We start from the raw sequence: 27,176 nt of genomic DNA on the forward strand, positions 1-27,176 counted from the left end.
ATGCAGCCAGACACAGAAGTATTCATCAGGGGCACAGATAGATTATATGATACAATGTTGTCTAGGAAAACATAAGATCACATGGAGATAAACCAAAATCTGTGTCTGTTACAGGTCAAGTATTTTGAAATTTGAAATGGGCCCTTAGCCCAGATAACCACTGGGCACTGATAGTACTGGCAAGGGTGTCAGACTTGGTTGTTTGTTCAGTGCGTTCCCTCCCTGATGCTCCTTCCCCTTCTCAGGGTGTGGTCTAGATCAGTGTCTGCTCTTGAAGGACCAGCTGGCCCTGTAGGGTGCACGTGGGTGATTCCGACCCACAGATGGGCAGATACTGAGGTACCACTGGAAGAAGCAGGGTCACCCTGTGAGGTGGTCTGGACTGAGAGTGACAGGAGAAGTCTCCAGAAGTGGTGGGAACACCCTGCATCAGAACAGGGTGGGGTAGTGCTAGTTAATTCTAGAAATAATTCATGGAGCACCTGCTGCCTGCCAGTGCCAGCAGCCTTGTGACCAGATGGGAAGATTCTTACCCCATGAGGTGGTGACTTCTCACCATGCAGCAGAGATGACAGATTAGCAGGGGCTGGGGAGCCAGTGAAGCCCCCACCCCCATTAGTTCTGACCTTCTCCCACAGAGCCAGGTCTTCCTAATTGCACCAAGTCTGGGAAGGCTACAGGGAAGCACAGCTGGGAGCAGAGATTTCTCCAGAAGTGTTGAGGGCCACAGGACTTCTACAATTTCTTCCTTTTGAGTAAAAAGTGTTCAATGGGGAGAGGACTCCTGAACAAGGCTGGAGTGGAGTAGAGGGCCTGGGGCAGCAAGTTAGAGAAAGAGCCAGACACAGAAAGAGCAAAGGGGGACAGTGGGTAAAAGGGGATGCCTGCAAGGTGGGAAGTGGAAGGACAGAGGGTCCAGGTGGAGGGGACATGAAGATAGGAAGTCCTGAGCATCAGGAGCTGGGAGGACCTTGAGCTCCAAGACTCTAACTTCCCTGGGGAAGGACACTCAGGTCACCTTTTGTGGTTGGGTGAAACCCTTGGGTCTACCTACCCCTGAAGGAGAGAAGGCTGCCCCAGGACAGGATTACCTTGGCTCCTAGCATGTGGAGAGGGGACCCTGAGCAGCCTTCCTCCCTGCCCAGGTCCCTGTTGCATTTCTCACATGGGCCAGCTGAGCATCTATTATCTGCCACAGCTAAGCCCCAGGGTGGGGTGGGTGGCAGGACCCTTTCTCCTCCTGCCCCGTGTACATAGCTTTAGGTGTGGGAAAGGCACTAAAAGGCAAGGTTACATGTATTACAGTATGAAATTATAGTGATCTTGCATTTGTGACAATATGCTTACAGAACTATTGGCTGTGATACTTTGGGGGAGAGGAGCCTGAAAGTCCTCAGAGCCTGTACCTGTAGGGGACATTAATAGAAATGTTCACAAAGTATGTTAGTTGGATCTTGGCACAAAAAAATCTACGTCAAGGCCAGGCATGGTGGCTCACACCTGTAATCCTAGCACTCTGGGAGGCCCAAGCAGGTGGATTGCCTGAGCTCATGGGTTCGAGACCAGCCTGAGCAAGAGTGAGACCCCCATCTCTAAAAATAGCTGGGCATTGTGGCAGGTGCCTATAGTCCCAGCTACTTGGGAGGCAGAGGAAAGAGAATCACGTGAGTCCAAGAGTTTGAGTTTGAGTTTGCTGTGAGCTATGGCACCATGGCACTCTACCAAGGGCAACAAAATGAGACTCTGTCTCCAAAAAAAAAAGAGACTCTGTCTCAAAAAAATGTAGAAAAATGTTTTCTAAATGTAGAAAAAGATCTCAGGGTAGTTTACAAGCAGTGAGGTCACAGAGCACAGCTTTGCCAAAGGAGCTCTCTTTGCCTGTGGGAAACAATCTACCTTGGCTGAAAGTAGACTTATTGGTGCCTCCCAAGATTTAAGGAGGCAAGGGCTTCTATTCTCCAAACCACACTGAGAAAAGTACAAGAAGTGACTTTAAAGGGATGGCCTGACCAGGACGGTACACACAGCACTTCCCAGATACATCTACCACACAACCAATCAAAAGGTAAACTGGTTAAGAGCATTACAAGTCCATGCTAACCTGGTATTGTGAATGGTCTCTAGGAAGCATCCATTAATTAGTAGGCAAGATTGATAAAGCCCGGAATCTAGCATGAAGACAATAGTGTTTAGTCCCTAAACTATCTCTGGACAATATATTTGAGTATGGCTATAGAATTTAACAGATGTGAATAGTCCAGAAACCTGAATGTTTGTGGGGATTCCTTGCAAAGGAAAACACAAGTCTGGCCATCTAAGACATGGACTAATTTGATCTCTCCTGGCATCCCAATTCTGCACCAACACAAAGTGGGCTATAAAAGCCATGCTGACCTTAAGAGAGACACATTCTCCAGTAGCCACTTCAGAAGCAGCCACAGAGGATGATAAACAAGAAAGGATTTTCTGAAAGGCCAAAAAGGGGCCTTGGTAACAAGAGATATGGAATGCCCTCCAGAAGGCAGAGTCAGGGCCTGCTGAGAACCCAGATACTGCCAGGATGGGGAGCTTTCCCAATTCCTGCCCAACAGGATTTGATCATTGCCATTGACCCAGGTCAGCTGAGTGTTGCTCATTCTTCTCTTTCCAGTTCTAGAGTTTTCAATATTGTTTTCAGAATAAAAATAAGTTCTATTTAATTTATAGTTTACCAGATAACCAGGAGACCCATCTTTACCGGATGGAGAGAACTAAGCAAATATTCTAAAGCTTCTGAATTTGGAATTAGAAGTAGCAATTCTATGAGATTTTGTAGTTGTAATTCTTGGGAGATTAGAATATTTTATGCTTGGGAAATGATCTATCTCTATATATGGGTATTTAGTCAAATAAAGGGAAAGACTGCCAGAAACTGTTGTCTCTCAATAGTCACACTCCACTCTTACTCTTAGAAATGAAATCCCCAATTCTCAGCTCAGCACACAGCCTCTCATAATAGACATCATAGTAGTCGGCCTCTTTTGAAGCTGGTTGAGCCTCACGATTAAATTCGTGTCAGTGGAATATGAGCAGACACAATGCATAAAAACTTCTGGTTTGGGGCTAAACACATTTTTCTTATCTCCACTCCCACACCTACTGCTGGAATGTAGACAGGAGGTTAACTCATCTCAGAAATACCCTAGAGATGGTAGAGTAAATGCATAAAAGAAAGCTGTGTCCCTGTGTGGAGAGCAGGCTGTTAGACAGCAGGACCCTCGCACAGCCTGGGGAACATTCAGGGAATGAACCCCCAACTGCTTCTCCTCCATTCCTGAAACAGCCATATTCCTTTCTTCATGCTCCCTCTGCCAGAAGTCATGTAGCTCTTTCTTTGTCCAGTTAACTATGCAAAGACCCTTCTGATCTTTGCCTTCCTACTCCTTGTAATGCGTTAATGAAGTTGAGTAGAAACTACTAAGTCACATAGTTCTTCCTTTGTTTTGTTAACTATCCTGGGATCCTCGAAATCTTTCTCTTCTTGCTTCTTGTCATATGTTAATGAAGTTGAGTAGAAACCATTAACAAGACGATTTGTCTTTGTTAAAGTTATTTATATTTTCCTATTGTACTATAAGACCAAAACTATGTCTTTTGTTTATGCTATTCCCCCATATTGTCTAGGCTACCTTCCCCTGGACAACCCTGTACATATACCCTGTTTCCCCGAAAATAAGACGTCCTCCAAAAATAAGACCTACTTACAGGAAAGATAAGACGTCCCCTAGTGCATCTTTGGGAGCACACCTTAAAATAAGACACTGTCTTATTTTCGGTGAAACAGGGTAGTATAAAATAATGCTGATTTTGTGCTTTGGTGCTGGCTGCAGCCATGAGCTCAGTCAGACCTCCCAATCCCATTTTTCATTTCCATGTCTTCTCTTATGCTGTATTTTCCTCATTCCCCACCAATTCCACTCTGGTTCACTGCCCTTCACCATGCTGGTTCTCAACATCTCTGAGTTGGTGGAGATGCTAAGCCGGCTATGGTCTGCATATGCCCAGACTATTGAGTATGGGAGAAACACATATGTTATTTTGTGTCTTTGCTGAAGCAACCAGACCTATATCTAACAATACGCCACTGTAGGGAATTTGTTCACATGAAAAGTGGGAACCTACTGATTTGTTGGCATACTTTAATTCTAATGCTGTATTATGATATCCCTGTGTCAGCTAATTGAAACCACTAATTGTGATTTTCTGGAACTCGAATAAGTCCACTCATCCTCCAAAGCAGTCATTATGGTCTCTTTCCTGTGACTAGAAACAGGGCTGGAAACTGTGATGAAGAACAGCAGCCCCAAAGTCATTCATCACATGGGCATACAAGTAAGATGAAAATACCACTCCAGCAGCCTTTCACTCTAGCACAATGCAGACAATGACAAACCAACATGTACAGGCATGCCACCAGGGTGTGTCACGGTCTCCATGGGACAGCACACACAGAGGTACAAGAGGACCACCCTCCCAGTGGTACTGCATCTCAACTGTCCATCGTGCTCTCATCATTCTTCAGGTCATCCTGAGGAAAATCACTTTTAAATGTGTCTATTTCCAGTAAGCCAGCTATGACAATTCATACTCAAAAAATTAATCAGACCCTATTTGAATACGGTTTGAATTTGTTTTCTTAAGTTTTTACTTAATACAAATGCCCCACTGTGCTCAATCACCATGCCATGCCTGGAAAAGTAGCCAAACAAACCATATATTAATTATCAGCAAATGGAAGTTCAAGGAACCCTTATCATTAAGGTAGTACAAACATTTATATTGTAACACTGACCTGTAGCTTGATCTTTAGGGCACAGGACCACCAACAGATCCATGCAGATGTCGTGTGAATATAAGATACCTCTGACATTCAGTTTAGTTCATATGGAAACAAAATGAATAAAAGAATTTTTTTTTTTTTTTTTGCAGTTTTTGTCCAGGGCTGGACTTGAGGCCACCACATCCAGCGTATGGGCCCAGCGCCCTATCCTTTGAGCCACAGACACTGCCCATAAATGAACTTTTTTTGCTGCAGCAGCAGCAGTAAAAGAATGAATCTGGTTCCTCTGGAGTTTGGGGAAGGAGTTGAAAGTAGGCGGTCACTTTGCAGTCATCATCTGTACCAATTCTTCATAGTTGACTGTCCGTCTCTATCAATATCTGCTTCTCTGATTATTTCATCTACTTCACCATCCGTTAGTTCTTTTCCCCTAAATTCATCATAATGTGACCTGCTCTCCTGCACTGATGTGACCCCTGCTGTTCTTGTCACAGACTCCCTAATGCCTGGTGGATTTCTTCTTCACTCTCTGTGTCTTTCATTTTCTACCCTCATAGTGAAAGCTCCAGGGAAGTCAGAGCTTCATCACGTCAGCGCCCACTTCCTTGGTCACATCGTACAGTTCAGCTGCGGTTGGGATCTGACCCAGCGACCTCATGACTGATGGAAGGTCCTTTGCTGTGATGGTGCCGTCGCCATAGTTATCCACTAGGGAGAAACTTCACTGAACTCAGCTATCTGTTCTTGGGTCCGCTGATGATCCCTGGTCCCAGGGAAGGGAACGCGAGCAGAGGGAGCGAGGGCGTCTGTGCCCTGAAGGGCCTGGCGGGGGCGCCTCTGCTGCTGCTGCAGCTAAAGCCACGGTGTGCGGGGACCAGCCTGACTGTGGGTAGCAGCGCCGCGTCCAGGGGACCCCCACCTGGAAAACGTGTGACAGGAAGGACCCTGAGCCTTCACAGCTGGCTAATTACAGAGGCCTCCCCTGCATGAAGCCGGTCTGTGATGACTCGGAGAGGTGGCTGCTTATTCAAACACCTAATATTTAGGAAGACTTTACAAATTTCATGAATTGAGATGTTTTCTCCCAAAATTCATATCTTGATGTCCTCACTCCAAAGTGACTACATTTGGATGTACTTCCTTTAGGGAGGTAATTAAGCTTAAATAAAGGCATAAGCGTGGGGGACACAGACGGCCTTAGAGAGATCCTTCTGCAACATGACATCGTTAACACTGCACAGTTAACTACCAAACATATTTTAGGTATGGAACTCCCGCCACCTACTTTAAAACCTCCTGGTTGAGGATAAAGGAATAGTTCAGTAATTACATCATGTACTGAATTGAATGATTGGATCTGCCCAGTACTCTGGAGGGTATTAGCTTGTGGAGACAGATTTAAGCTGGAAAACCTTCAGATGAAGGACACCTAACGACCTTAACAAGAGGGAGTTCACTGAACGTGAAAAAGCAAAAAGAAATGGCTTCAAAAGTTGATTTGTTGTGTTGCCCTGTAAAAACTTTTTTCATAGTTGTGATTGAAAAGATTCTCAACTTGAAACTCTAGTGTTTCTATGGATCACACATAGAATGAAAGGGACTCTTGGAAACAGAAGACAAACTCTAAAGAAAGAATGTTTCATGCCTCTGTTTCTGGATACAGAGTCCATCCTTCAGTAAATGCTTTCTGGAGTAGCAGTAATTAATTTTTTTTAATGAATTAAACTGGGAAATAAAAATTCTGTATCTTTGTTGTATACAGTATGGTATTTTGAAATATGGATACATTCTGGAATGGCTAAATTGAGTTAATTGGGATATACATTTCTTCACATTATCAATTTTTGATAAAAACTCAATCAACTCTCTTAGCAATTTTCAAGACTACAATATATTGTTATGAAATATAGTCACTGTGCCATACAATGCATCTCTTGAATTTCTTCCTTCCATTTAACTGAAATTTTCTATCTTTGGACGAACATCTCCCCACCCTGCAGGGAGCAGGGCTCTCACCATCAGCGTCCACTTCATTGGTCATATGCTGCATCTTAACCCTGTATTTAGGAAGTTGAGTTTTTTTCTAAAACATGCTGATATGATAGGAAATAAGATGCAGAATTTGTGCAAATGTTAAAGACAGAATTTAAGGCTTCCAAGAGATTTCATGCTTACTGAAGGTGTTTGGGCTAAACACGCAGAGCTCTGGGTGGAGGAAGAATTCACCCTCCTCCCTCAGCAGAAACAGTGAGTAAGAGGCCCTTGAGCACCATCTGAAACTTGCATATTTAACACAGGATGTTCAGGTCTTGATAGTTTGGGTCCAAGACAAAGACAGGTCAAAGGTCTCTGGCTTCCCATGAACTTTACCTTTGTGCCAAGGGAAAATGTTATTCTCCAAAGCATTAAACTCCAGGGTCTGAGTCTCCCCAGCCCTGGCATCTGCCTACAACACAAAAAGGACAAAACAATGATGCTCCAGCTATCTCACAGGGCTAGCAGAGGTGGTGAATGCTCTCTGGACCACCTGGCTCTGGAGAGCGTTCTGGACCCCAATTGAGGGGAGGGGAGGAGGAGGATATGGAAGTCGGTTTCTGAGTATCCGGAAGGCAGATGAAGGGGAATGTTCCAGGCCATCCCTACCCAGCCTTGGACCTGGGGAGGAGAGGGCAGTAGGTATGCATGTGACTTACACTGAAGCCAGCAGGGGGCACTGTGGCCGGGTCTGTGGCTCTGGAAGTGCCGCTTTGGAAGGATGATCCTGACAGCTAATATTTAATAACCCTAATCAATCATTGACAGCCTAATGAGTTAACTCTCATTAGATCTCTTTAATACAAGGAAACAGAAGCAAAAAGACGTTAATTTTCGAGATCACGCTGCTAATAAGTAGTAGAGCCAGAAAAGGAATCTGAGCCCCCAAGCCCCTGAGCTTCCGTTCGTTGATTCAACAAGTGTTTACTGAGCACCTTCTACAGATGAGCATCCGCGTAATGAAACGCGGATAGAATCACTAATAGAAAAACTAGAAATTGCCGACATGCAATAAAGTATAATTTCCTTAAGTTGTGGGTTTCTGGCAGAAACGGTATAGATAATAATAGGGAAAATGATTATATCCATTATCATGGGAATGCTTGAGAATCCGGGAAGGAAGGTAAAGCCCAGAAGCAAGGACGGGTGAGCTGGGTTGAGCAGATAGAGAAATCAGGGGGTGAGTGAGTGTTCCAGAGAGGCTGTATCCTTGGGACAGCCCCTAGTGAGGCTCGGGTGGGGCAGGAGGCATCGTTAGAATGGAGGGAGGGTGGTGTGTGGGGTCACGCGGGGTGTCAACGGTGATGCACCCAGGGTCAAGACAGGGGTTTGGTCCACAGGGCATATAAAGCACCCCCTTATCAGAGCGGTGACCACGCAGGAGCAACGTTTGGAGAGACACGGAGCTCTGTGCCCCTCCGAATTATCCCAAGGGCTTCACTCACCTGTCCCCATGGACTCCTGGTCAGCAGACAGGCTCACATCCTGACCTGTCGCTAAGCCCTCTTCCCACTCCTCCAGGACTTTGACCTGTACACTTCTCCAACCCCCCTTTTCTCCTCTTACCAGGTATCAATTCCTCCAAGTCCTTCATGACCTCCCTTCCCTGTCCCCCCAATTGTGACCCCACCCCCATTCCCAAACTTAGCCCTCTTTAGTACTCCTCCCTACTGTTGCGTGAACCGAGACGCGAACGAGCAGCAGCTTTGCTGTAGGTGTAAACTCGCTCCTGTAATTATTAAGTCAAGAAACAGACTATACACCGTTTGATGGCATATAGCAAAGTTCTTTATTCCACGTTTAAGTTTTATACTCTTCCAGTCATGTACACACCTAATCCATTATCTACAAGCTGAATTTGAACTTGAAAGGAAATTTATCATATCAATGTAACCACTTGTGTAGTAAATCTCTTCCTCTAAACCGTGACTAGTGACTAGTTTTCCGAGCAGGGCACAAAGACAAAAATAGCTATAGGGGAACAGAGTTAATCTTCAAGCATTCACTCAGTTTACTCAGTATGAAGTAACGACTGTGACCTTCCTTCAGGGCAGACCACCTATAGACCTCTGACAATATGTTGTTAACATATGTCAACCCTCTGTCCCGTATCTCTGAGGAAGGGCGACATGCCCTTGGATCTCAGGCTTCTCGGGGTGTACTGCTTCAGAGAAAAGGCCTAAGGAATTTTCCAAAGAGCCTAACTCTGTGAGTAACCCAGGGGGGTCCAAGCGTCTTAAGCCTCTGGAAGAAAAGCATGTCATTTTAAACTCACACTGATTTTACTTTGTGTGCTTGCTGTAGGATAAGTTTATTTCTAAATATTATCCTACATTTCCCCCTTTTGTTTTTGACGAATATTATTCATATCTGTCATCATTAAAGCAAACACTTGCGCATAACGTTCATTTTCTCTTTGTGCGTGCTTCACTCTTTTACAAATCAAATATAAAATGAATCCAATAATTAAAAATAATGCTAATGATCCTACAGAACTTCCTATAAGTCCTTGTATTTTTGGAGTAGGATTCATTTGTTCAATTCCATCAGCTATGCCTTGTAAAATCTGATCTCCATCTATTCTTTGTAACTTATTTTCAAAGGTGGAATATATCTCATGTTGTAAAGTTACAATTTCCTTAGTCAAATTATCATGGTTTAACAAATGCTTTTTAACATTGTCCCAAGGAAATTTACTCTCATTATATTTAACAGGGGTTATACAAAAAGTAGTTATATTCCAATCACATTTCAACTTCATTTGTTTCTTTAAGCTCACTAATTCATCCCCTAACATAACAACAGCTTGTTCTAAGTCAGCAATTTCATTATATAACTCAGTGTCAATTTGTTTTTGAGCAGTCCATAATTGTTCAGAGTCTTTATGCCAATTAGCCACAAAATTATGTGTTTTAATCCCTTGAGTTAAAGCCACGCCAGAGACAGCAGCAGAAGCTGTCACAGCGATAATTCCTAGAATAATAGTAAATAAAAATCCAATAAATCTCTTCGTTCTCCTCAACACTCGATCAGCCAGAAGTTGAAGGACTGTCAGGGAAGGAGATTCTTGCCACGGTCTGGTCAAATTCACTGGCATCCACACACCTGTCCTGGCTCTCAACAAATACAGCTGTTCCTTTTGAGGATTAAAACTTAGAGAACTATTAATACAAGTAAACAGTTGACACACAGGACAAAATAATTCTCCTGTTTTTTCATTCCACTTTATGTTGCCTTTAAGCCACACAAAGGGTAATTGAACACAAGCTTACCCACCCAATTCCCTCCTAGTGAACTCAAGGCGCTCTGAGAGCACTCAGACATGGAGGTGCAGAGGGTGTTCTTTGCCTTCCTCCTGCTCAGCTCTCCCTATACCCCATCAGGCAATGTGAGTAGACAGCCCATGGGTCTCTTTTACATCGAGCTGTGTCACACTGTGGCTTACATAACAGCCTGTCATTAGGACAATGATGGGAGCTCTGTCCTCCTTGCAGACCAAAGAACTTAGCCTGGGTTTCCTGAGAAGCCCTGAGAAGCCTGGCTGCTCTGCCCACACCTGTGCATATCGAGATGGGCTGGTCCAGGCATGAGCTAGGTTGACAGCATGAAAATAGTAACTATACTATGAAAAAGGCTATATTTTCAATATAGAAAAAGTCACTGAATTGTAGGATTTACTGGTGGGGATTGTATGGTACATAATTACAGCTCCATAAAGTTGCTAAAGAAAATATAAAAAATTATTTTTTAAAATAGGCTTCATAGGCATTTGACTGGCTCCTGGAAGCCCTGTGTGAGATCCTCTTCAATTCTTGCAAGTTTTGGTGCTGTTCCACCTACAGTTTTTTTCCCTACAAGTCCATCACTCACATTTGGAAAGCTTGGTAGCCGTGAGAGCCGTGGTCCCTAATTGGTGGTACTGGTACTGGTCTTTTGAAAGTGAAATTCCATTTGCACTTTGTTGACTTTGAACAGTTTTTGAATCATTCCTTCCTTGTGTTCTTAAAAGCTTCCCCTAGGAACTCTGTGTCCAACCACTTTGATGGGGCTCCTGAGGAGCTCAGCAGATGTGACAATAAAGGACTACACCTTGCTTGGATGTGTAACATGGGGAAGTCACTAGCAGGGACATGACCAGAAGGTGAAGGAGACACTGTCCATTCTTTGTACAGTGGGTCATGTGCAGATTGTTGATTTACCCAAAGCAGAAATGGCCTTTAAAGACTTTAGGACTGTCAAAATATGAAGACATGGTAGGCCTCTACTTTGATCATTATGAAACCACACTCCTATCCACAGGAGTGAGGTGGAACGAGGGAGGGAAAGAGATGGAGACTGAGAACACCTTGTGGAGATGAGATTTGTTACAATGGCGTGACCCACGTTGTCAGGGAGGAAACTGGAAAGAAGTCCAGAAATAGAGAACATCCATCACATTGAGTTAGAATCATCCTCTGTGAATATTTCCATGCAGAGAAGAACTCCAGTTCTTTGAAGTCTACTGTGGAGGGCATTTCTTAATAATCCCCATTGGAAATTTCTTCCTTTTATCTGACTGCAGGTTCATATATCAGTGAATTCCTCTTCCCCTGCTTCATCTTTGTGCACTTGGACAAATTATTCTGTCTTGAATTTTCCATCTTTACCCTTGCTCATGGTCACAGACAGTGACAATTTCAGATTTTACTGGCCTTATTTGATCCAATCTATATAGGAACCACTACTTATTACTGGATCGAGACAGTTGTCACATGTAGCAACAGGGCCAGTGACTGGAGATGGGGTCAAGTTAGCCTTTGATGTACATCTTTGCCCACTGTGCTGAGAGCTGCTGCTGCCTGTCAGACAGCAGCTGCTCAGAGGCAGCACCTGCTTCCCAGGAGCTCTCCCTGTGCCCCCTTCAGCTGTGAGGCTGAGCACAAACATGTTGCAGGATTCAGAGGTTTGTTCCTAGAGAGGTTTTATTGGCAGAAAATTGAGGCTTGGTACTTGAATTGGTTGGAATTCTTATAAAACTAGGTACTTACACATGTAGATTGGTGAAAGGATGTATTTGCCTTTTGCTGTGGGAGCCAAACATGCCAGAAAATGTGTCTTCCTTTACACATTCATTTTCCAGGTTGCTATTGATTGGTTTTAGTGCAATATCATGAAACATGAAGGTAGATTCTTCTAATGGGTTATTTTGTATTGTGTTTTTAACTAACTTCTATACTCATGGTTTTAATGCTGATTATAAGATCACTCTATCATGCATGTCTGTATGTATTTCATAAATCTTACATTAACTCTCCTGGTTCAGTATCAAAGTGAAAATTGAACAGAAATTTTGTGTTTTTAAAAGTGGGCTAAACAATAATCTCAACTTAATTAGAAAATTAACCCGGGTATTTTTATTATTATTATTGCAGCTCTCAGTTACATCTATGTGCAGGGGGCACCAAAAAATGTATAACATTATGAGACATTATGCTATCTAACTTCTTGAAGTTGAATCGAAGGTACTATTACTAGTGAAGTGTACCCTGAAATGCTTCACTCATCCATTTTATCTGCAATTCATATATGTTTTGGAAATGACTGATTTTATTTCTAGCAAGATCTCTTAAAGTGTATATACATTTTTTGGAACCGCCTATATAAACATACCAGCATATATTATTTTTCTTTATATGTTTAGTATGTCATTAATTATTTCTTTCATCCTTCCATACAGTTTGGGAAGAGTCTGGAATATTTTTCAAGCAATATCACCCAGACATGTCATGTATATCACAAAGAAGACCCAGGCTTCTCACCTATTGTGAGCTTACATTTATTTATTTCTCAATTTTATTTTATTTTATTTTATTTTTTTTATTGTTGGGGATTCATTGAGGGTACAATAAGCCAGTTACACTGATTACAATTGTTAGGTAAAGTCCCTCTTGCAATCATGTCTTGCCCCCATAAAGTGTGACACACACTAAGGCTATTTCTCAATTTTAAATAGGCTTACAGGCTCATAGATTCTGCTAACTTTGAAAAATTCTTGTAACTTTCAAAAAATATTTCTTTATCTGGAGAAAAAATGTATATTTTTTCCTACAGTATAAGTGTGGCAGAGTTATTTATGATAAATAGAATATTTTCTTAAAAGGAAACAATTTTTTATTTTTAAATATGGACACAGCAATGAAACCATTGACAGCATTCATGATTCAAGATAGTAAATACACCCATCACGCTCAACGGATCCATCTTGCTTGTTTTTAATCCATCTGTCCTTCCTCTCCCTTCATCCTGCCATCCTCCCTTTGATCTGCTGATCTGTACCTTATAGCATTTCATGTAACAAAATCAAACAGCGTGAATTGTGCTGTTGTTCTGGATTCTGTAAGTCAGCAGAACTATTTTGAGATCATACATACTTACAAATATAGTTTATTAATTTTCATGGCTGAGTGGAATTCCTTTGTATGCATTAACAAAAAGTTACCTTTTCTTTAGGGAAAGAGATGTGGTGCATATATATTTGCCATTTGGACTTTGCCCTTACAACAATAAACCCAGAAAGTAGGACCTCGGCAAGATTTTCACATGCATCCTTGCATTTTGCCACTCCGTGGGGTAGTTGGCTGGGGAAAAAATACAGCTGAGCTTGTGCCTAAAATTGTTCAAAAATAGAACATGACTAATAATTATTTTAAAACTCCTGTTCAAAAGAGTAATTACTATTGTGAAACAGATGATTTGGCTAGCAACCAGCATGTTATTATGAAAATGTTTAAACATACAGCATTGATTTGTTAACATTTTATGGAACATGATTAAGTACATAATCTTTCCATCCTTTCATCCTTCTACCCCTCCATCATTCTTTATTATTTTGGACGCAATTTCAATTGAAATGCATCTAGAGAATTCCTGCTCAATAGCATAACATGACAGTTGTTAACTAGAATATCTTCAGTGTAAGTCACTGACTAGGAATAGTACACATACCAGTATAACCCAAACCCCTTTCAAGATCTCCAGTTATTATTTCATCCTTCTTCCCAATCCCTGTTCTCATCACAGGTTGCATTTGCTTGGCTTATAATTTCATATATGTAGATAGATGCCACTTATACTCTTCTGTGTCTACCTTATTCTGCTCAGCAAAGTGTTTCTGAAATCATGTTGTTGCACAAGTCAGAAATCCATTCATTTCCACGTCAGACTTAGTAAACACGGAGTCCAGCCTATTGAATGACTGTGTTTATTTCACTCTCCTGAAGGAAACATTCAGAATTAAGACACTGAGTTTGCTAGACAAACATTTAAATCCAGAGGACTCTCTAGGATGGCTATCAGAATCAGTCTGAATTTACTCAGTGGAAGTCTTTGTATTTCTTCACATAAGAGTCTAATATATTATATAATTAACATCAAGAATCTTAAAGAACTTCCACACTCCTAGTGTCATTTTCATTATCTCCATCTTGGTTATTTTTGAGCGCTAAAATTTGATATTTATTTCTGAGCAAAGACATCCCTTTTTGTATTCTTTGACTTAACCTTTAAATAGTAAAGATCCATCTACTCTGAGAGGATAGTGCAATTTCACGGGATTCTTATACAGCATTAGACGAGGGAGAAGACAGGGTACCTGGTGAGCTAGAAACTGCAGTCTGCCCAAAGACACCCAGTGGCTATGTGAGTTAATGCACTTGTCAGCTAACTAGATTTAACCATTCCACAATACATGTGTACTTCTTAACATCATGTTGAACATGATAAATACATACAACTTTATATGTCATTTTAAATTAAAAAAAGATAATTAGTACAGCCAAAGAAAATAACCACATTCACATTCTCTAACAACACTATCAGCCATGAAAAAAACATGAGAGTGGAAACTTCCAAACTTTCTAGAGGCAGTGGAGTCCCCTGGAGATGTTGTTTCCACTTGAAGGCTGTGATTCACTATTTAAGGATGACTTTTTGTGATTGATATATTGTAACTGTCATTGAGGCATCTCATTATTTCAAATATTATTATTACAGCTAGTCCATACTCTGCCTGATTATGTTGATCTTGGCCCTGACTTTTTTGGAATCTCTTGGAACACTATTATTATAACTGCCTACTTAGGAGCTGTTTCATTGGCCATTTTCTTCTGGAGTATTATTTTTCCTGTGAGTATACTAACATATACCATATAGTTATGCTTATAAATAAGCAAGAATTTTTATAGTCACTGAAACTTGTATTTGCATTCATTGCTATAAATTTCTCTCATAATGCTTCCTCACTGCATCCTACAAATTTTAGTATTTCTCATTTCAGGATTTATATTGAAAGATTTAAAAATTTATGGTGAGAAAAATTTTTGACCCATGAGTCCTTTAGATATGTACTGTTTAATCTTCAAATATTATTCAGTTTCCAGCTATTGATTTCAAGATGAATTTTGTGGCCCTAGGACACATTGTCTATGGTGTGTTTTGCAGCCCTGACTGTGACCTACCTTGAATATTCCATGTGAGCTCATGAAGAACATGTATCCTGCTGTTGTAGGATGAAGTATTTTATTGATGTCAGTAGATCCAGTTGACTGATAGTGGTGTTCAGTTCAATTATATTCTCATGGATTTTCTGCCTGCTGAATTTGTCAGGGGCTGAGAGAGGCTGTGAGCACTTCCAACCATGATAATGGATTCATCTGTTTGTCCTTGCACTTGTGTTCATTTTTGCCACATGCATTTTGACCTCTGTTGCTAGATACATACCCATTAAGGACTATCATGTGTTCTTGGAAAACTGATGCCTTCATCATTAATGTGATGCCCCTTTGGATCCCTGATACTGTTCCTTGCTCTGTAATGTGTTTTGTGTGAAATTAAATTAGCTATTACAGCTTACTTTTGATTAGCACTATCATTATGTATTTTTCTCCATCCCTTTTCTTTCAAAAGACATGTGTTCTTATATATAAAGTGGATTTCTTAGAAAATTTTATTGTTAAGTTGCATTTTATTATCCACTCTCTCAGTCATTGCCTTTGAGATAGTGTATTTAGATCATTTATGTTTAAAGTGATCATTGATATGTTTGGAGTAATACCTACCACATTTGTTATGACCTTCTATTTGTTTAATTTTCTTTTCTTTTTTTTTTTTTGTCCTTTTTTCCCTTTGTTTTTCTGGTGTCTATGTATAATCTTTTAGGATTTCTTCCCCTCTTATATCAATTATACTTACAAATGTAATTCTTTTGTATGAATTTGCCTTTCTTAGATGTTGTCCTTGAGTTTGATATAGACATTTAAAACATTCCATGTTGTATTTCAGACTAGATCGGGCATGTTCAGGGTGGTATGGCTGTAGACACCTTGTTGTATTTCAAATAACACTATATCGTGTATAAGGAAGTGTAAATTGTAGCAGGCTATTGTCATCCTCATCTCAATCCTTATACTATTGCCATCATGTACATATCTATGAATGTGATCAACAAAAATGTGTATTATCAAACATATTGTTGTTTTCATTCTTTTTTTCCTTTTTTGCTATTATCATTTTGAACAAATGCTTTTCTATTAGATCCATTAAGAGCAAGTAACCTTTAACCTTCATTTACCTCTTCTCTAATGCTGTTCCTCTATGAAGATCCACGTTCCTGACCTGGATCATTTTCCTTCGCTCTGAAGACCCTGTCTTAACAGCAGGCCTCCTGGTCACAAATTCCCTCAATTCATAATTGTATGAGAAATTGTTTATTTCTCCTTCATTTTTGATAATTTTGTATGTAACAGAATTCTAGTTTGGCGGTTCATTCCTTTTATCACTTTTCCCCCCTTCTGATCAGGGCATTGTGGCATTTGATTTCTTTTTTCTTTTCTTTTTTTCTTTAATTTTCAATTAAATCATAACTGTATACATTTTTGGGGTACAATATGATGACTTGATATACAATGTGGAATGCTTTAATCAAACTGGTTAACATAACCATTACCTCACTTACTTATTTTTTGTGGTAAGACATTTATAATTTAGTTGCTTTGAAATATACCCGTGAACTGTGTACTTTAGGTAAGATCCCACCAAATGCCCTCCCTCCTCCCACCAATCACTGTATCCTTTCCCCTCCCCTCTCACTCCTCTCCCCTCCTCCATTACACTATATTTGTGTTTTATCATTCATATGAGACTGTAAGTTTTTATATATTGGTTTCATAATAGTATTGGGTATATTGATACTTCTTCCATTCTTGAGATACTTTACTAAGAAGAATATGTTCCAGCTCCATTCAAGTAAACATAAAAAATGTAAAGTCACTATCTTTTTTATGGATGAACAGTATTTCATGGTATACATGTACCATAATTTGTTAATCCATTCATGGGTTGATGGGCATTTGGGCTGCTTCCATGACTTGGCAGTTATGAGTTGGGCTGCAATTACGAATTCTGCTGCAATTACCTTTGTTGTAAAATGATTTTTGTTCCTCTGTGTAGATACCTAGTAATGGAACTGCGAGATCAAATGGAAGGCCAACTTTTAGTTCCTTGAGAATTCTCCATACTTCTTTCCAAAAAGGCTGTATTAGTTGCAATCTAACCAGCAGTGTAGAAGTGTTCCCTTCTCTCCATATCCACACCAACATCTGCAGTTTGGGGACTTTTTTTGATGTGGGCTAATCTTAATGGAGTTAGGTGATATCTCAAAGTGGTTTTGATTTGCATTTCTCTGATGATTAAAGACGATGAGCATTTTTTTCATGTGTTTGTTGGCCATTCACCTGCCATCTTCAGAGAAGTTTCTGTTCAAGTCTCTTACCCACAAAGAAATGGAATTGTTTGTTTTTCTTCATTGATTAAGTTCTCTGTGGATTCTAGTTATCAGACCTTTGTCAGAATCTTAACATCAAAAAATCTTCTCCCATTCCAAAGGCTGTTTGCTTTAGCTGTAGTGCCTTTAGCTGTGCAGAAGCATTTTAGCTTGATCAAATCCCAGTAGTTTATTATTGGTGTTGCTTCAATTTTCAGGAGTGTCTTCCTCACAAAATACTTACCCAGGCCAATACCTTCAAGCATTTTCCCTGAACTCTCCTCTAATATTTTTAGTTTCATGTATTAAATTTAAACCTTTTATCCAGTTAGAATGAATTTTTGTTATTGGTGAGATGTGTGGGTCCACTTTCAGTCTTCTATTGGTCTGTAGCCCATTCTCCCAGCATCATTTGTTAAAAAGGGAGTCTTTTCCCCAATGCATGTTTTTGTTAGGCTTATCAAAGATCAAATGACAGTATGTGGCTGGGTTCATCACTAGATTCTCTATTCTATTCCAAATATCTACATCTCTATTTTTGTGCCTGTACCATACTGTTTTGATCACTATAGATTTGTAGTATAACCTGAAGTCTGATAGTGTGATACCTCCAGATTTGTTTTTATTTCTAAGTATTGTATTAACTATTTTGCTTTTTTCTGATTCCCTATAAAATGAAGAACTATTTTTTTAAGCTCTTTGAGTATGACATTGGTATTTTGATGGGGATTGCATTAAATCTGTAGATTGCTTTGGGTAGTATGGACATTTTAACATTGTTGATTCTCCCCTACCATGAGCATGGTATGTTTTTTCATTTGTTAACATATTCTGCTATTTCTTTTCTCAGGATTTCATAGTCCTCTTTATAGAGATCTTTCATGTCTTTTGTTAGATAGATTCCCAAGTATTTCATCTTCTTTGGCACTACTATAACAGAAATAGGGTCTTTTTTTTATTAAATAGAAATAGAGTATTTAATTATATTTTCAGTTAGACTGTTGTTAGTATATATGAAAGCTACTGATTTGTAAGTATTGATTTTGTATCCTGAGACACTGTCCTTGATCATTTCTAAGCACTTTGTAATTGAGTCCCTGGAGTCCTGGAGTTTTCCAGGTATAAGATCATGTCATTTGAAAAAGTGAAAGTTTGACCTCTTCTGTCCCTATTTGAATACCCTTGATTCCCTTCATTTGCCTGTTTGTGATGGTTAGGACTTCCATTACTATGTTGAACAGCAGTGGAGACGTGAGCATCCTTGCCTAGTTCCTGATCTGAGTGGAAATGTTTTAAATTTTACTCCATTCGATGTGATATTGGCAGTGGGTTAGCTATAAATGGGCTCTATCAGTTTAAGAAATGTCCCATCTAAGTCTATTTTCCTAAGTGTTCTAATCATGAAAGGATGCTGGATATTATCAAAAGCCTTTTTTGCATCTATTGATAGAATCACATGATCTTTGTTTTTGATGTTATTGATGTGATACATTATATTTATAGATTTATAAATGTTGAACCAACCTTATAACCCTGGAATAAAACCAACTTGATCATGGTATATAACTTTTTTAATGCAATAAAAAATTATATTCACAAAAGCTATAATACACCTCAGAATTAACCCAATTAGGAATGTGGAAGTTATATATAAAGAAAACAACAAAGCTTTTCTGAAGAAGACTTGAATAAATGAGGAAATATCTTACATTCCTAGAGGGTTAGAATGTCATTTGGTACAATTAATTTACCCAAATAAATCAGTTAATTCAATGCAGTACAAATCTAAATCCCAACAGTTTTTATTTTATTTATTTATTTATTTTTTATTTTTTATTTTTTTTGAGACAGAGTCTCACTATGTTGCCCTGGGTAGAGTGCTGTGGTGTCACAGCTCACAGCAACCTCAAACCCTTGAGCTTAAGTGATTCTCTTGCCTCAGCCTCCCAAGTAGCTGGGTCGTAGTTGTCATTGTTGTTTGGCAGGCCCAGGCTGGATTCAAAACCGCCAGCTCTGGTGTATGTGCCTGACGCCCCAGCTGCTGAGCTACAGGTGCCAAGTCTCGAACAGTTTTTAAATGATATGACCCAAGATGATCCTAAAAGTTCTATGGACAGGGCAGCGCCTGTGGCTCAAGGAGTAGGGCGCTGGTCCCATGTGCCGGAGGTGGAGGGTTCAAACCCAGCCCCAGCCAAAAACCACACACACACACACAAAAAAAAAGTTCTATGGACAAAAGAAAATGAGGGAGGGGGCTCAACACCCAAAGCGCAGTGGTTACAGCACCAGCCACACACATCCAGGTTGGCAGGTTCAAACCTGGCCTGGGCCAGTTAAACAACAATGACAATTGCAACAAAAAAATAACCGGGCATTGTTGGGGGCACCTATAGTCCCAGCTACTTGGGCAGCTGAGACAAGAGAATCACTTGAGCCCAAGAATTTGAGGTTGCTGTGAGCTGTGACACCATGGCATTCTACTAAGGGAGACATAGTGAGACTCTGTCTCAAAAAAAAAAAAATGAGGGAGGGACATTTGCCTAATACATATTAATATGTAGTAATGATAATCATATCAAATTATTGTAACTACAATTTAAAGGCATATTTCATTAGAAAAAGACACATGTGGCCATGTGAGGTGGTTCACACCCCTAATCCTGGCACTCTGAGAGAATGAGGTGGGTGGATCACCTGAGCTTAGGAGTTTGAGACAAGCCTGAGCAAGAGCAAAATCCCGTCTCTACTAAAAAAGAAAAACTAGCCAGGCATTGTGGCAGGCACTTGTAGTCCCACCTACTTGGGAGGCTGAGGCAAGAGGATTGCTTGAGCCCAAGAGTTTGAGGTTGCTGTAAGCTATGACACCAGGGCACTCTACCCAGGGCAATGACGTGAGACTCTGTCTGAAATAAGTAGAAAAGGAAAAAACACATGAAATAGCAAATGAGGGCCAAGCACAGTGGCTCATGCCTGTAATCCAAGCACTCTGGGAGGCCAAGATGACTGGATCCCTTGAGGTCAGAAATTTGAGGCCAGCTGAAGCAAGAATAAGATCCTGTCTGTACCAAAAATAGAAAAACTAGCCTGGTGCAGTGGTGGGCACATGTAGTCCCAACCACTGGGGAAGCTGAGGCAGAAAGATCACTTGAGCCAAGGAGTTCAAGGCTGCAGTAAACTGTGCTCACGCCACTGCACTCCAGCTTGGGTGACAGAGTAAGACCTATCTCTAAAAATTAAATAAACAAATAAAGGATGCTGGGCACAGTGGCTCACAGCTATACTCACAGCACTTTGAGGTCACTTGAGGCCAGGAGTGTGAGGTGACTTATGATGACACCATTGCGCTCTAACCTGGGCAAAAAATCAAAACCTCATCTCAAAATAATAAAATAAATAAATACAATATATGACACCCCAGACTGGATCCTGTATGGGAGCGGGGGGAGGGAAATGTTATAAAGAAAGTGACCAACAGGTCATACTACCCAAAGCAATATACAATTTTAATGCAATCCTTATTAAAGCTCCACTGTCATACTTTAAATATGTTGAAAAAATAATACTTTGTTTTATATGGAATCAGAAAAAACCTCGAATAGCCAAGACATTGAAATAAAGAAATAAAAACAAAGCAGGAAGAATCACACTACTGGACCTCAGACTATACTATAAATCGATAGTGATCAAAAAGCATGGTACTGGCACAAAAAGAGAGAAGTAGATGTCTGGAACAGAATAGAGAACCAAGAGATGAATCCAGCTACTTACCATTACTTGATCTTTGACAAGTCAATTAAAAACACTCAGTGGGAAAAGGTTCCCTATTTAACAAATGGTGCTGGGTAAACTGGCTGGCAACCTGTAGAAGACTGAAACTGGACCCACACCTTTCACCATTAACTAAGATAGACTTTCACTGGATTAAAGATTTAAACTTAAGACATGAAACTATAAAAATACTAGAAGAGAGTGCAGGGAAAATCTTTGAAGAAATCGGTGTGGGTGAGTATTTTATGAGGACGACCCGCCCCCCACCGGCAATTGAAGAAGCTTTAAAAATACACTACTGGGACCTGATTAAACTAAAAAGCTTCTGCACAGCCAAGAACACAGTAAGTAAAACAAGCAAACAGCCCTCGGAATGGGAGAAGATATTTGCAGGTTATGTCTCCGACAAAGGTTTAATAACCAGAATCCACAGAGAACTCAAACGTATAAGCAAGAAAAGAACAAGTCATCCCATTGCAGGCTGGGCAAGGGACTAGAAGAGAAACTTCTCTGAAGAAGACAGGCACACGGCCTACAGACATATGAAAAAATGCTCATCATCTTTAATCATCAGAGAAATGCAAATCAAAACTACTTTGAGATACCATCTAACTCCAGTAAGATTAGCCCATATCACAAAATCCCAAGAACAGAGATGTTGGCGTGGATGTGGAGAAAAGGGAACACTTCTACACTGCTGGTGGGAATGCAAATTAATACATTCCTTTTGGAAAGATGTATGGAGAACACTTAGAGATCTAAAAACAGATCTGCCATTCAATCCTATAATTCCTCTACTAGGTATATACCTTAAAGACCAAAAATCACATTATAAAAAAGATATTTGTACCAGAATGTTTATTGCAATTCATAATTGCTAAGTCATAGAAAAAGCCCAAGTGCCCATCGGTCCACGAATGCATTAATAAATTGTGGTATATGTACACCATGGAATATTATGCAGCCTTAAAGAAAGATGGAGACTTTACCTCTTTCATGTTTACATGGATGGAGCTGGAACATATTCTTCTTAGTAAATTATCTCAAGAATGTAAGAAAAAGTATCCAATGTACTCAGCCCTACTATGAAACTAATTTATAGCTTTCACATGAAAGCTATAAGCCAGTTATAACCTAAGAATAGGGGGAAGGCATAAAGGGAGGGGGGCAGAGGGAGGGTGATTGGTGGGATTACACCTGCGGTGCATCTTACAAGGGTACATGTGAAACTTAGTAAATGTAGAATGTAAATATCTTAACACAATAACTAAGAAAATACCAGGAAGGCTATGTTAACCAGTGTGATGATAATGTGTCAAAAGGTCTATAAAACCAGTGTCTGGTGCCCCGTGCTCGCATTAATATACACAGCTATGATTTAATAATAAAAAAAAGAAAGAAAGTGACCAACAGGAATATGGATAGTAGATTAAAGTGTTATGCCAACAACCTTATTGAAGTTGATACGTGTACTATGAGTATGTCAGAAAATATCCTTGTTCTTAGGGAATACACTCTAAAGTATTTAGGGGAAAAATTGTTACTCTCAAATGGTTCAAGAATAAAGTGTGTGTGTATGTGTGTGTGTGTTTTTAGAGGCAGGGAAAGAGGAAAGGGAGGAAAAACTAGGAATCAAATGGAACAAAATACTTACAATAGGTGACTCTGGATAAAGAGTATATGGGTGTTCTTTGTACCAAATGCCACCATTCTGTGAGCTTGAAACAATTTCTAAATACTCAATTTTATAAAAGAGCTCCCTGGTTTCTAGCTTGGCCACCTGACAGCTTTTAAGTCCAAAAAGGGTCCAGGAGGAGGGACGGATGTGGAAGAAGGCTGGCATAGAACATGCTGCCTCTGAGGTGTGGCAAGATGCCCAGCCCCCTCCAGAGAGTGGCTGGTGCTGGCCATGGTGGAGGTGGCCTCAAGTGATGTTTGCATAAAGGCCCCAGGGTAACCTTTGGAAGGAATAAGGCAATTGAATGAAAAAGTGTAAAGAGGTGAACTGACCTAAAAGAGCAGAGTTTCCAGACAGGAAGAACCAGCCACAATTCAGGCCTTGCCCCTGGAGCTGGTGAGGAAGAAGTTCTTGGCAACCCCGACCCACCTGTGCTGAGGCAGCCTCTATGCAGCAGTGGGGGAAGAAGTGGTTGGGGTGGGGGAAGTCAGGAGTGGTGAGTGGAAACAGTGAATGGCCTGTGTGCCAAGGGGCAAGGCCCCAGAGAGGATTCTGCAGTAGTGTCCATGACCTGTTTCTGGGTTACATCCCAAGAAGCTCAAGAGCGAACAAAAGCTGATAGGTGTGTGTGTGTGTGTGTGAGTGTGTTTATTGCCTGGGCAACAGATGATCATCTGGCGTACGAGATGCTAATCACAATGCTGATACAGCTCTATAAGATGAAGACTAGAACCCTTGTCTTGCCAAGGAGATGAAGTAGCATTTTTCCAACTTCTTTGCCCAAAAACCTCACAGGGTTGGGAGCCTGAATCTCCCCTCAGCCCACTTAATAGACTTGCCTTGACCTTTCTAAACCATGTGCTATGCTACACAGTGGCTTTTCCAGGGAAACATGCGTCACTCAAATCTCCCCAGGAGTGGCTGCTCCACTTATCAAGCATCCCAGAATCAGCCTTGCTCTAGGACCCTAAGAGCCAAGCCTGCAAAGAAGCTTTTCCACAATGGCTGCACCTGTCATTAGCCAAGCAATGAAAGCTCTGCTCCACCCCAGGGGCTCAGTCCTGGCCTCTGGGCACTGTTCAAAGTCACTTGCTCACCCAAACTCTCCCAACGTAACTCAACCAATTGCCCAAGTCTAAAAATAAAAACCCACAGTGCAGGCTTTGTCTGCAAACTCACTGCCACAGTAGCCACTGCTGCCACTGTTGGCTGGCCTCGGCCTAAACACAAATACTTGCCATTTCTCCACTGCTTTTGTCCTCCTCTTGGGGTCCTAAGATCTCCTGCTGCCTCCCTGTGCCCCTGAAGGGATATTTCTTGGCAGAGCCCACAAGCCAGAGGTTCCTGGGGTCTTCTCTCCCCAACCTCACCTTGCCCAGCTGCAAATAAGCTATCTCTAGTCTGTCATCTTGCTCCGCTCTCCTGTCCACTTAGCAATGGGGTTCATACCTGGTCTTTGTTTTCTTGCTATCTCTTTCTTAGAGGTACAGCTTGTCTCAGAAGAGATGATGTGCACTTGTCTATCTTCCTTTTATGCTTAGCTCCCCACCTTCAGCTTCACTGAGTCCACTTCAGTCTAATATCTCTCCCTCTGGACAGGAGCCTAAGGCAAAATCTGCTTCTAGTTGGCCATCTTCCTCTCCTTAGCCCTTTATCAAGCCCTTTTATCGCTTTTTAAATTTCACTTTCTTTTTTGTTGTATGGTTTCTAAAGAGAAGACCGGCGTAATTTCTATCTTTTTTACTCTAAAGGTAAGGAGTTTTTATTTTTCTTTGTAGTTTATTCCACATTTTTTCTTTCTCATTTATTTTCTATAATTTAACTGTTACATGTCCAGGATTTTTTATCCCACTCTGAGCTCCCTAATCTGGGGTTTGGTGTCCATAATTACTTTTTTAAAAGTTGACAGTAATTATTGCTTCAATATATATATTATTCTTTTCTTCCTTTTCCTTCTGATATAACCATTATTCATAGCTTATACATTTTCTAATTGTTCCACTGGTCTTTGATTTCCCAATCTCTTTTTTCTCCTTTGAGTTACATTTTCAGGATTCTATTCACATTTCCTTTAGCTCAATGATTCTCTACTTAGCTGTGTTGAATCTATTAATGCATCCATCAGAGGCATTCCTCATTTCTTTCTGATTTTTTTTATTTCAAGCACTTCCTTTGGGTTCTTAAACTTTCCAACTCTCTGCTTACATTGGTACTTGTTCTTTTATGCTGTCTCCTTTTTCCATTTCAGCTTTAACCATATAAATCATAACGGCCTCATATTTTCAGTCAAATAATTATATTATCATTACCATATCTCAGTGTGATTGTAACTCTTGTTTTCTCTACTCAAACTGTGCTTTCCTTTTTCTTTTCCTTTTTTCTTTTCAAATTTCTTGTAATTTGTTGTAAAACCTACCCATGATGTCTTGGGAAAAAGAACCTGAAGAACATAAGGTCTTAGTGTGAGGTTCACCTAACTAGAGGTTAGGCTTTCTTTACCAATTATTGAACCTGCAAGTGGCAGAGACTAAAAGTTCCTCTGTCCTTCCCAATTTTCTCCTGTTGTCTTACAGATGCTCTCAGTAGCTAGCACTACGTGACTTGTAACACACAGTACTTCCAGTCATGTTCCCCAGTTTCTACACAGAAGCCCCATAGGTATGGTGCTAAGGGATAGAGGATAGAGAAGAGTTCTATAGTTCTATGATGATGTCTCGTTCTTCAGGATTTTTCCTTCTTAAATAGGAAAATAAGAGTAGAGGAGCTGGATAGGTATTTCTCTTCACTCAGATGACTTAGTTTCTGGCAGTACTCAGTTTGGTTCTGGTAAAGTGGTTTCTCTTGGAGGCAGGTCTTTATAAGGAGGATGTAGTACTCTGCATCACACTTGACTGGGCACCCCTGGGACTATTAAATGCTAGGGCTGTCCACTCTGAGAGTGCGGGAATTCTTCAATGATGGCACAGCTTTTCCTACCCCAGAGTCCAGCTCTCTTGAGAATTCTGATCTTGGCCTTCTCCTTTGCCATGAGGTGATTCTACGTATCTGCCTGCCTCTCTAATCCTCCGGGGAATAGTTTGGTCAGTGACAAAAGTTCTTGGATAGATCTATTAAGAAGTTTTGATTTTCAGTTTGTTCATCTTTTTCCTGTTACATGGACAGGAATGGCAACTCCCAAGTACCATAATAGCTGGACAGGAAGTCAGGAGTCCAGTTCTTTTGTTTGTTTCCTTTCAGATTTCATGAACGTAACGTGAAGTTTGAAATGAAAGTTAACCTTATAAAATAATTTTTGTAGTATAGAACTTATTGGGCAAGACAAATATGTATATGTTCTCCATAAGGAAATTATAATATAAATAATTTTTCTTAAAAAGAACTAAATGCAAAGTACTTGGTGAGCCCAGTACTTTCCCACTTGCCACTACCAGGGCAACTGGCTCACATCAGGAAGATCAGTGATTCTTGAGATAGGTGTCAAGTGAAAAGAATATCAATGATTTCTTGTTTGCCCTCTCTAGATGCATTTTTTAATAAAAATATTATTGTAAGTGACTTTGATACTTTAATGATATTCCAATATTTTGGCCAGACTTGGGAGCTGTTCCCAACACATGATGACCATTTATTTCATTCAAAAGGGAAAATATGTTTTAGAAATGAAGAAAATGTGTCTTTACCTGGTGTTTAAAAGGGGTCCTACCTAGATTTTGTTGAGCTATATTTCTGTGATGGTGTCATTTGGTTTGGGAAGCACTTCTTGCCCTTTGTGTAAACTTGAGCTATTATTTCCATTGTTGCTTGTGATTCTCCTCCCCCCCCACCATGTGATTCCCCACTCTCTTTCTGACTTGAAAATCTTTTAAGTTAATGTTTTAGTGGGTGGGAAAGTCTATATGAATTGCTTACGAATTTCAAAATCGTCCAACTCTGTTTAAGATTTCTAAGGTACATTCTGGTGAAAATAAGGGGCATACTTTAGTGCAAAGATTTTGCCTTTTCTTTTAAAACAGTCCCTAGTTCTACACTTTTTATGGATATTGGGTTTCACACTGAAAAAAAATCAAGTATATGATTTC

The 27,176-nt window shown here is 40.4% G+C and overlaps 1 protein-coding gene across 1 annotated transcript in view; it reads left to right on the forward strand.

Moving 5' to 3' along the window:
* LOC128562036 (uncharacterized) overlaps positions 1-5,483 on the forward strand; it is an 80,464-nt gene extending 74,981 nt beyond the window's left edge. The window contains exon 12 of the mRNA XM_053556644.1: positions 5,377-5,483. Coding sequence (XP_053412619.1) covers positions 5,377-5,483 — 107 coding nt within the window. The remainder of the gene's footprint in view (positions 1-5,376) is intronic.
* The last annotated feature ends 21,693 nt before the right edge of the window (positions 5,484-27,176 follow it).

This window comes from Nycticebus coucang, chromosome 12 (genome assembly GCF_027406575.1).
Source record: "Nycticebus coucang isolate mNycCou1 chromosome 12, mNycCou1.pri, whole genome shotgun sequence".
NCBI classification, from domain to species: Eukaryota; Metazoa; Chordata; class Mammalia; order Primates; family Lorisidae; genus Nycticebus; species Nycticebus coucang.